The sequence below is a fragment of the Salvelinus sp. IW2-2015 genome, unplaced genomic scaffold (assembly GCF_002910315.2).
Source record: "Salvelinus sp. IW2-2015 unplaced genomic scaffold, ASM291031v2 Un_scaffold963, whole genome shotgun sequence".
Taxonomy (NCBI): Eukaryota; Metazoa; Chordata; class Actinopteri; order Salmoniformes; family Salmonidae; genus Salvelinus; species Salvelinus sp. IW2-2015.
Genome location: NW_019942666.1, coordinates 24,507 through 36,643, shown reverse-complemented (window position 1 = coordinate 36,643; position 12,137 = coordinate 24,507). Strand labels below are relative to the sequence as shown.

The 12,137-nt window shown below is 44.2% G+C and overlaps 1 protein-coding gene across 1 annotated transcript in view; it reads right to left on the bottom strand.

Moving 5' to 3' along the window:
- Positions 1-10,943, bottom strand: part of LOC112069296 (regulating synaptic membrane exocytosis protein 1-like) — a gene marked incomplete at its 3' end in the record, with an annotated part of 27,257 nt that extends 16,314 nt beyond the window's left edge. Inside the window, exons 1-2 of the mRNA XM_024136604.2 lie at positions 10,921-10,943; positions 8,705-8,921 (exon numbers count right to left, since the gene is read on the bottom strand). Of these exons, the coding sequence (XP_023992372.2) occupies positions 8,705-8,921; positions 10,921-10,943 (240 nt within the window). The remainder of the gene's footprint in view (positions 1-8,704; positions 8,922-10,920) is intronic.
- Positions 10,944-12,137: the final 1,194 nt, after the last annotated feature.

The following is a 12,137-nucleotide window of genomic DNA, read 5'->3' as shown; positions in this document are numbered from 1 at the left end:
CCTGGACGTGCATGGGAGAGTGGCCTGTTGTGTGTTGTGTGGTGTTGTGTGTGTGCACTGTGTCTGTGTGTGGTGTGTGTTTGTGTGTTGTGTGGGTGTGGGTGTGTGTGTGTGTGTGTGGGGTGTGTGGGGTGTGGTGTGTGTGTGTGTGTGTGTGTGTGTGTGTGTGTGTGTGTGGTGTGTGTCTATCGTGAGTATGAGCAATGCCATTCTAACGGTAACTGCACAATCTCACCCTGCCTAACAGAATACAGGTCACCAGCGGTACACCAAATCATTGAGTTAGAGCCATGTCAGCGGCAGGCACTGTCAAAAGTTTGACTGAAAAAAGACTAACAGCCAAAAACCAATACAGCGTTTAAACCAACATTAGAACAACCTCAATCCCACACAACCTGCGTTGCCTTACAAACCACCACCTTCCTCGTACCAGCAACCCCACCTGACAGAGGCGGAGCTGACAAATGGCGTCATCTTACAGCCATCATTAATCAACACGCTCTTTTCTACCCCACACCCCTCCATCATCTCCAATCTCAGCACTCTATCCATCCGTTTCTTTGCCAAAACAGGGGAGGTAGGGATAGCGACGTAACAGCAGGCACGAGGCGATGGAGGCGCGAATAGCTGGGAATTCTGTTAACGCCGTCTTTTGCCTTAACTGGGTGGAATAGATGGAGCTCCAGGGTGGTGGAATGGAGAGGAAAGTGTTCATTGAGCGGCCTCCAATGACGATTGACATATTGGGGCGTCAGCAGTGCCTGCGAGAAAAACTACCATCCGTCAGGGAATGGAAATTCCTCCAAACGAGTAAGAAAGACGTGACCACAAAACACATAATGCGTCCATTTGTGTAAATAAGGCTATAGATCAAACTAGAATAGGTCTTGGCGCCTGTCTGCAGCCGAGCCCCCGTAAACCACAAACAGTTAAGTTTGTGATTCTCTAGGACCTGGACACTCATGACACTCTGCAATTAATACACCAAGACAAGTAAAAGCAACTAAACTCGCGGGGACTAATTCGTTTCTTGTCTGTGAAGAATATAACATGATAAATTATTTTATTTGTGTAAATCGTACATTTAAACTGTGATTGTATCGTAATATGATAAAATAAATGTCATTTGACCCTTATTTACACTATAGAATATACGTTATTCAAAGATTTATGTTCCTTGAGATGTCAACTGAAAAAATTGTGGAGGTTAACCAAACAGTGTCTCTGAGAATGAGTCATATCTACCACAATTGAATTAAATACCCGTTGGAAACATAGACAACCCACACGCTGCAGTTAATTAACACAGAAATAATAAAACAGACACACACACACATAGACACGCACACATAGACACACACACAAAGGGACGAACCCAGGGGCTTTGATTTAAAGGCTTGGCATGTACTGTAACAGTGACCGTGTAAGTCTGTTAGCTGACCAAAGGTGTGGAAGTCTTGATATTGAACGTAGACAACACTGACAGATGCTGACAGGGAGAGGCGAGGGGCTATGAGGGACTAGGAATGGGGTCCTAGCCTACACCCTCCACCCCTGACCCCAGTCCACTGTCTTAAGCAGCCGCAGGGTCCATTCCAAAGACTTGCATCCTTCCCCTCTGCCCCTGTCGACTTCCCCTCAGATCCGAATCTGAAAAGATAGGACGCTTGTGAGCAAAACTGTGCTTTAAAAGCTCCAATCCAGCAAAAGGATTTTTGGTTGTTTTCTCCTTACTTAGAGTGGACAAGTACAGAGGGGAAGGTGGCAAGTGTACAAATTGGAACCCAGCCTCGGCCTCCCCTCCCGTCTCCCTGTGGCAGGGGCTGGTCTGTATGCTCATCACAGACAGGCAGGTAAAGCATGCACGGGCATAAGTGTGCACATTCCCTCTGCAGTCACAACACAGGTCTTATAGTAAGATAAGGTGATTCTGCGTGCCAACAAACACCCTGTGCCCTTGTACCCCCCAACAAACACCCTGTGCCCTTGTACCCCATTTTTCCCCCTATCTTGTATATTATACCCAGTTCCCCCTGGCACAGCCATGCCCACAGCCATAGAGAGAGGAGTTGTGTAAGGGGGGTGCCCATCCAGGGGTGTCTAGGAATGCCCACCCAGACAGCCAGGCATGGCTCATGCTCGCCCYCTTCCCAAATMGCAGCTGAAGTGTGACATTAAAGAACTACAGTTATAGTGACCCATGCAAAAACTCCATTACKCAGCAGGCCTTACCCTGTCCTTCACTATGAGACACTTTGCAAGAGGAAGAGACAGACAATGGATGCAGAATTAGTCAACGTTTTTACCCAGATATCCTTACTGAAGATAAAACAGTCTCTAGTACTGCACTACCAATGTCCATATTAGTGTGTACTGGACTACAGGCAGATATGCTTGGGGAAGTCCATGGTAAAATACCATAGTGATAGACAGAGATAGTATCTAATTGTATTTTTTTCTACGCAAGGCAAAATGGTCTCTATGACTGTATCTGCCAATGCCCAGAGTCTGGAATCTGGACTACAGACAGATACAGTATGTGTGTGTGGAAGTCCAAGGATAAAGGCTAGCCTTTTAGTATTAGAGAAAAGCCTGGACTGAACTGTCAGGGAATCATTCTGTTCGGTTTAAGTCATTAATCCATAGGTGGATTTGAACGCTTTGGCCGCGTTCCAATCTGATAACTTACTCCCTTCACTTCAGCCTTTGTGGACACCCCCTTCTTGGATTTGTGTGAGCTAGGTTTTAGTAACAAAGGAATATACCTCGACCTTGCCAACAGCAAAAAGGCTTGGCATAGGACTACAGTAGTTTATGCCATATCACTCACACAAATCCAGTCCACTTAAAAGGGGAAGTCTACAGGGCAGGAGGGAAGGGGGTCAAAACTTTGGGATTGGAACGCAGCCATTGGGGGATTTTCAAAGGGACACAGGTTATATTCACAGTACAGTAGAGAGCACATAAAAGATGCTAACCACTTTGTCCTCCTGTAGTGGCATGTAGTCCAGGTAGCAGTGAGAAAGTGAAAAGGAAGTGAGGGAAGGAGTGGAGGAAGCAGAGGGAAGGATAGAGGGATGCAGTGGAGGAGTGGACAGAGAAAGAGAGACAGAGGTCAAATATAGGTTCATGAAACATGAGACGGGAGGGAGGAAAAAGAGAAAGAGAAAAAGGAGTGAGGGAATGGTGTAAACGTTTGTTAATACACATGAGCAAAATCCACAATACACACTTTCAATACACAGTCTATTCAGTGATACAACCTGTAAGGGGAGCAACAGTGGTGAAGCACAGAGGGAGTTAGACAGCAAACATGCATGACTCGACATATCAGTCATGTGACGTCGGCATGCCACATGACCTTTGTGTCACAGTGTCATGCAGGAACAGGAAATGGGGACAAGAAGAGCAACATGATACATTATCTTACACAACCCTATATATGCTTCTACACCTGCATTGCTTGCTGTTTGGGGTTTTAGGCTGGGTTTCTGTACAGCACTTTGAGATATGAGCTGATGTAAGAAGGGCTATCTAAATAAATTTGATTTGATTTGATTTATAGCTTACAATACAATATATACACTACCATTCAAAAGTTTGGGGTCACTTAGAAATGTCCTTGTTTTTGAAGGAAAAACTCATTTTTTGTCCATTAAAATAACATCAAATTGATCAGAAATACAGCGTAGACATCGTTAATGTTGTAAATGACTATTGTAGCTGGAAACGGCAGATTTTTTATGGAATATCTACATAGGCGTACAGAGGCCCATTATCAGCAACCATCACTCCTGTGTTCCAATGACACGTTGTGTTAGCTAATCCAAGTTGATCATTTTAAAAGGCTAATAGACACCTCACAAGTTCTGTTTCTCAAACTAGACACTCTAATGTACTTGTTCTCTTGCTCAGTTGTGCACCAGGGCCTCCCACTCCCCTTTCTATTCTGGTTAGAGCCAGTTTGCCCTGTTCTGAGAAAGGAAAAGTACACAGCGTTGTACGAGATCTTCAGTTTCTTGGCAATTTCTCGCACGGAATAGACTTCATTTCTCAGAACAAGAATAGACTCATGAGTTTCAGAAGAAAGTTCTTTGTTTCTGGACAATTTGAGCATGTAATCGAACCCACAAATGCTGATGCTCCAGATACTCAACTAGTCTAAAGAAGGACAGTTTTATTGCTTCTTTAACAACAGTTTTCAGCTGTGCTAACATAATTGCAAAAGGGTTTTCTAATGATCAATTAGCCTTTTAAAATGATAAACTTGGATTAGCTAACACAACGTGCCATTGGAACACAGGAGTGATAGTTGCTGATAATGGGCCTCTGTACGCCTATGTAGATATTCCATTAAAAATCAGCCGTTTCCAGCTACAATAGTCATTTACAACATTAACAATGTCTACACTGTATTTCTGATCAATTTGATGTTACGTTAATGAACAAAAAAAGTGCTTTTCTTTCAAAAACAAGGACATTTCTAAGTGACCCCAAACTTTTGAACGATAGTGCATGTCTACTTCCTTTCAACATATGAGCCTGTATTTAAATAGCATCTAGGATAAGTTTGCTGATCTAGGAAAAGTTTTTCCTTTCAAATCATAATGAATATGTTTATACAGACGGGGGGGGGGGCCTGACCTTAGATCAGCACTCTGAAGTTTTTTTAAATGAAAACAGACCCTGCTTTTAATATCTGCTGTTTGGTGAGCTATTATAGATACAGAAATGTGACTTTTATAACACAACATGACTATGAGGACAGGCTGGAGAGAAGGAAGAGGTTTAGTAATAGCAAAATGAGTGGGTGGCACAGATTTTGTCGGGCATCACCATGTAACTGTAATGCCTTCTGCAGGACAATGCTGTGTACTGCATCGTGTCTCTGTGTCGATTTTGGGAATGTGATTATTCGGCACAGGGTGAATCGCGGTTTATCACGATAATATCAATGTTTTGTGAGTTACTGTGACTTATATGCTGCTAGTATAGAAGTCAACACATCTGATTATGATTGAGGCCATTTTGAGTCAAATATCAATTTTGTTTAACGACAATGAACAAGCTGCACCTGCACAACATGACCAAAAGTATGTGGACACCTGCTTGTCAAACTTCTCATTGCAAAATCATGGGCATTAATATGGAGTTGGTCCCCCCTTTGCAGCTATAACAGCCTCCACTCTTCTGGGAAGGCTTTCCACTAGATGTTGGAACATTACTGCGGGGACTTGCTTCCATTAAGCCATAAGAGCATTAGGGAGGTTGGGTACTGATGTTGGGCGATTAGGCCTGGCTAGCAGTCGGCGTTCCAATTTATCCCAAAGGTGTTCGATGTGGTTGAGGTCAGGGCTCTGTGCAGGCCAATCAAGTTCTTCCACACCGATCTTGACAAACCATTTCTGTATGGACCTTGCTTTGTGCACGGGGGCATTGTCATGCTGAAACAGGAAAGGGCCTTTCCCAATCTGTTGCCACAAAGTTGGATGCACAGTTGGATGCAATCGTCTATAATGTCAATGTAGTGTTAGGATTTCCCTTCACTGGAACTAAGGGGCCGAGACCTAACCATGAAAAACAGCCCCAGACCACTATTCCTCCTCCACCAAACTTTACAGTTGGCACAACCGAGGACAGACGATTTTTACGCGCTGCATGCTCCAGTACTCGCCGAGTACTGCATGCTCCAGTACTCGGCGTTCCCATTCTGTGAGCTTGTGTGGCCTACCACGGCTGAGACGTTGTTGCTCCTAGATGTTTCCACTTCACAATAACAGCAGTTACAGTTGAACGGGGAAGCTCTAGTAGGGCAGAAATTTGACAAACTGACTTGTTGGAAAGGTGGCATCCTATGACGGTGCCACATTGAAAGTCAATGAGCTCTTCAGTAAGGCCATTCTACTGCCAATGTTTGTCTATGGAGATTGCATGGCTGTGTGCTCAATTTTATACACCTGTCAGCAACGGGTGTGAGTGAAATAGCCGAATCCACTCATTTGAAGGGGTGTCCACATACTTTTGTATATACAGTGTATCTTCTGTACAACTTACTGAACATCAGTCCTGTAGAACCAATTTATAGTTTGATAGATTCATATAATTTTAACTCGCAGGGCTGGGAAAATACATTAAAGCTACTGCTAACTTAAGGATCGGACCTTTTTATTCAATTTTCGCCTAAAATTAAATACGCATATTCTTGATACCATTTGAAAGGAAACAATTTGAAGTTTGTGGAAATGTGAAATGAATGTAGGAGAATGTAGCACATTAGATCTGGTAAAAGATAATACAAAGAAAAAAACATGCATTTTTTTGTAATTTTTTTGTACCATCATCTTTGAAATGCAAGAGAAAGGCCATAATGTATTATTCCAGCCCAGGCGCAATTTAGATTTTGGCCACTAGATGGCAGCAGTGTATGCGCAAAGTTTTAGACTGATCCAATGAACCATTGCGTTTCTGTTCAAAATGTTGTATCAAGACTGCCCAAATGTGCCTAATTGTTCTATTAATAACTATTCAAGTTTTATAACTGTGCACTCTCCTCAAACAATAGCATGGTATTCTTTCACTGTAACAGCTACTGTAAATTGGACAGTGCAGTTAGATTAACAATAATTTAATATCAGATATGTCTATGTCCTGGGAAATGTTCTCGCTACTTACAACCTCATGCTAATTGCATTAGCCTACGTTAGCTCAACCGTCCCGAGGGGGACCCACCGATCCTATTAGAGGTTAAAATTGCTCTCTGGGATCTTAATCACAACAAATTTGTAACATACTGCATGAATTGGATTTGTAACATATCACACGAATTGGATGATGTAGTACACAATTAGATTACGTAGTACACAGATCTCCCGGGTGGCGCAGTGGTCTAGGGCACTGCATCGCAGTGCTAGCTGCGCCACCAGAGTCTCTGCGTTCGCGCCCAGGCTGGGCTGGGTTCGAGCCCAGGCTCTGTCGCAGCCGGCCGCAACCGGGAGATCCGTGGGGCGACACACAATTGGCATAGCGTCGTCCGGGTTAGGGAGGGTTTGGCCGGTAGGGAGGGTTTGGCCGGTAGGGATATCCTTGTCTCAGTATGTTAAAATGTATGCACTCTACTGTAAGTCGCTCTGGATAAGAACGTCTGCTCTTGGCCGGTAGGGATATCCTTGTCTCAGTATGTAAAAATGTAATAAAATGTATGCACTCTACTGTAAGTCGCTCTGGATAAGAGTGTCTGCTAAATGACTAAAATGTAAATGTACACAATTGGATGACGCAGCACACAAAAAACGGGGACCCGTTTTGGCTCACCACTTTCAAAACTACTGGCTGATATTATACAAAGGTTTGAGAGCGCAGTAATGCAAAGAGTGGGCCTTTTTGACATGAGTGACACAAACTGACGTAATGTAAGGAAACTTGCTTAGCATCCGCCCTGTCAAACAAATGTATGTTTTAACCGACTCAGCACTGGAGAGATGCATGAAGTGCTCGGCTTGAATTTGACATGAGGTACACCGATGTGTTGAACTAAACCGGAAAACATGAATAGGAGGGAGAGTTTTATGTAATAAAACAAAGTTTACAATTTCAACTAATCCTGTTATTCTGCTTGGCTGGAGATAGATGGGAGAGTAGGATGGGGGATCAAGGAAGGAAGTACCACTTGAGAGAGCGCCGGTCAGAAGACATCTCTCCAGTCTACACTGCCTACACACACAGGCTGTAATACGCACACAATACAACAGCAGCCTACACAAAAATACCCTTACTTCAAAATACCTTTCAAATAAACTGCAATAGTGCTCAAACTAATTCCTGGCATACTTTACTATTGAGTTGAGTTCCTAGCCTATTGTTTCACTGTAGTATTAGTTCCATATTGATGGAATTTCTAATAGAGACAACACTACTAGTGGCCGGTTAACATTATCCATAATTCATTTAATAGAATTATCCCATAATAAGTCCACAGTCTGGGCTAAAGCTTGATCCTGTGTCCTGCTCCCTGTGTGAGCCTGGGTTCCAGCTGGGCCTAGCGGATCTGGAACAGATTGGCACCCAGCAGGCCCAGGGACCAGGGCCCACAGTCAGGTAAGATACCCAGGAGGAGGGCCTCTCTCTTGGGCTGGACATGAGATGGAGAGGGGCCCAGATGGCATGGGGTGGAGCGGGACTTGGGCTTAAAATAACGGCCACGTGGTGAGTATGGACGCCGCCGCACGTCATACCGCACGCTTCCTCTGGCACTGGGGAGCTAGACTAAATCAACTAGAACCAACGCTGTATCATTCACAGGGTTTTGGGCTCTGGGGAATGTGACTGTCTTATTTACAGGGATGTTGAGCAGAACTGCAGCGTATGTGTCAATACTGTAAACGCTGAATGGTGTTTCTGGTTGGCAGCTTGTCCATTCTGTGTAAAAGACTACATACTAGGTGCTCCTAGGGTTTATATTACAGGGTCGCTATTTTTGCAAAACTGTGACACATCTGAGGATGGATTGAAGCTCCAACAACAACTCCAATACACTTTGACCGACCAAAGTGTGACAGAGCCCCAGACGCCAACACACACAACATAAAAGCAGCCGTCTTGACAAAGCAAATGAACAAAGGGAAGGGATGAGGGGGGTAACGAAGACGAAGGGAAGGGATGGAGTAAGAAGAAGGGGTGGAGGCAGGGATTCTTAACGGTTTCTCACATTGTTGGAGCGCAGGGAGACGCGTCCGCCGCAGCGGGCGCAGAATTTGGTCTGGCAGTAGGAGCAGAGGTGTCCGCAGCCGTCGGCGAACTTGGTCTTGCGGCAGATGCCGCAGGTGGGGGTGTCGTCCTTGTGCTGGCCCTGCTGCTGGCGCCGCGTCTCCACGCCGATGCGACGCACCTGCTCCTTATAACTCTCAAACTGCTGGTGCAACGTCCTGAGGGAGGGAGGAGGGAGGAGAGAAGTTATTCAAATGCTTATTGTGTTTTTACTGAGAGAGACACACGCACGCACGCACAGACAGACAAACAGACAAACAGACAGACAGACAGACAGACAGACAGACAGACAGACAGACAGACAGACAGACAGACAGACAGACAGACAGACAGAGCAAGAGAGAGAGCGAGAGAGAGAGAGAGAGAGAGAGGCTAATTATCAAAATCCAGAAAAGAGCCGTAAATTTCTACAACCACCTAAAAGGAAGCGATTCCCAAAACTTTCCATAACAAAGTCATCACCTACTGAGAGATGAACCTGTAAAAAGCCCCTAAGCAAGCTGGTCCTTTGGCTCTTTTCACAAACACAAACAGACCCCACAGACCCCCAGGACAGCAACACAATTAGACCCAACCAAATCATGAGACAACAAAAAGATAATTACTTGACACATTGGACAGAATTAACAAAAAACAGAGTAAACTAGAATGCTATTTGGCCCTAAACAGAGAGTACACCGTGGCAGAATACCTGACCACTGTGACTGACAAAAAATTAAGGAAATCTTTGACTATGTACAGACTCAGTGAGTATAGCCTTGCTATTGAAAAAGACCGCTGAAGGCAGACCTGGCTCTCAACTGAAGACAGACTATGTGCACACTGCCCACAAAATTAGGTGGAAAATGAGCTGCACTTCCTAACCTCCTGCCAAATGTATGACCATATTAGAGACACATACTTCCCCAGATTACACAGATCCGCAAAGAATTCAAAAACAAATCCAATTTTGATAACCTCCCATATCTTCCCATAGAGAGAGAGAAGAGAGAGAGAAGAGGAGAGAGAGAGAAGAGAAAGAGAGAGAGAGAGAGAGAGAGAGAGAGAGAAGAGAGAGAGAGGAGAGAGAGAGAAGAGCGAAGCAGAGAGAAATTACATTAGGAGAAATTAGGGAGAAATAAAGTTGTCACAGCTCAAATGGAAATATGCGATGACCTTAAGCACAGTTTTTCACAGCTGGACAGATAATAATGATGGTGAATATGTTAGATTTAGGTTATGCTTGCTATCAACAACCACTTGTTTCAATAACATGTTCTGAAAGTGTGGATGACTACATTACTTCAGTTTGCAGGGAAACAGTCAGGAACCAATTAAAACAACAGATGAAAGGAGTGTATCTATCTGTGAATAAATTACACCATAAAAAACTTGAAGTCGAGACTCCCACTCCTTCCCCCTCTCTCGGCCTCTGCTTCCCAGGAACCAAAATAACTCATTTGTGAATTGCAAATGAGTCCTTGTGAAAACTGAAAACCCTTCCCACATTTCCCTACCCCAACAATATTGTCAAAGGACATTAGCATTGATTTCACTCATTTACAGGACCCAGCCAGTCTATTTAATTGCCGTTGTGTGTGTTTGTGTGTTTGTGTGTGTGTGCGTGCGTCGCTGCGTGCGTGCTGTGCGTGCGTGCGTGCGTGCGTGCGTGCGTGCGTGCGTGCGTGAGAGAGAGAGAGAGAGAGAGAGAGAGAGAGAGAGAGAGAGAGAGAGAGAGAGACATAGAGAGACATAGAGAGAGAGACATAGAGAGAGAGATAACTTAATTGACAGTCGCACTTTGAAAACTGGTCCTGACCTGTCGTCAGTAAAGCCAGAGGACAAAGGTGTCTGTCTAGTCTCGCCATTAAAGACTTCCCTGACATCTGGCATAACTGACTGACAAGGGCAGACAGGATATACCCCAAAACACAATAACACATTTCTGGAGGGAATACGCCAGTACGTGACTCAATTTACTGCATTCCAGGTGCTTGCCCTTTTCAGATAACAAAATCTGGCCTTTTTCCAAACCAAATGAATACTAACTGAGACGTTTACACAATTGAGAGTGTTTACCCAACTGAGACTGACATATGGCAATAATATCACATATAATATTGCAATCTTATGATATTATGTCATATTATGAAAATACGATTGAATAAGACAAGTCACCTGTTTTTGCGGAATACAGCCATTTCCTTGTGTGTTTAGTCAATGACCTCAGAATGCGTAACAGGACGAACACACAACTCCCAATCTGATGTCAACAACACTGGGTCGCTGAAATCATTTAACAGTCTTCCACCATGTCCTGGTCATAGCGCCCAAGAAAGGAAGAGTTATAAGTTGCCAGAAATACTATTTAGATAAGACTTTTCACCCCCCTGAAATGGCAATTCAGATTTTCTCAAAATGGCTTCAGAATGACTGCATAGAAGTTTCTGGAAAGATCCCTTATTCATCCACAGGAAGACTCTTCAGAAATCTCCAAAACAACTCTCTACATATCACACATAACGCCTCTTCATAGGTCCCCAGAAAGACTTCAGAAAGTCTGCTGAAAGAGTGTGGAAGTAGCAGGTAAGTGTAGTTAATGCTACGTCTCCCGGTCTACATAATGCTACGCCTCCCGGTCTACATAATGCTACGTCTCCCGGTCTACAGTCCTCATGCCTAGCAGACATATAGCAGACTGCGGTCCAGGGGAGCTGGAACAGGGAAATTACTTGGGACGATCTTGGCTTGCCAGGTGACATCACACATCGAGATTAAGTCATGACGTGAATGTCAAGGTGACACTGACGTTACCCAAGACTGGATCTAGGCCAGAGAGGTGACAATACACACACAGATTGACCAGGAGATACCACAGAGATTATGCCATGACGTGAACATGCACCTAAGGCTGCTATCGCCACCTTCGAGGTGAGGTTGCTGCTACATAAGGCTGTTATAACCACCTTCAAGGTGATGCTGCTGCTACATAAGGCTGTTATAACCACCTTCAAGGTGATGNGGTGATGCTGCTGCTACATAAGGCTGTTATAACCACCTTCAAGGTGATGTTGCTGCTACATAAGGCTGTTATAACCACCTTCAAGGTGATGTTGCGGCTACATAAGGCTGCTATGAACAGCTTCAAGTTGATGCTGATGCTACATGAGGCTGTTATGACCACCCTCAAGGTGATGTTGATGCTACATAAGGCTGCTATGACCACCACAAAGTCACTCTTCCAGGTTAAGGATCCAAAGACCATCAAGTTTGAATGATATGAGAGACGACACATGAATGTGTTTCAGAACAGTTTGCGTTGTACATCTCTTAATGTAGCAAGCTATTTTTAAGTTAAAAAGCGTGTGTGAAGGACTGTTTGAAGGTTGTTCATA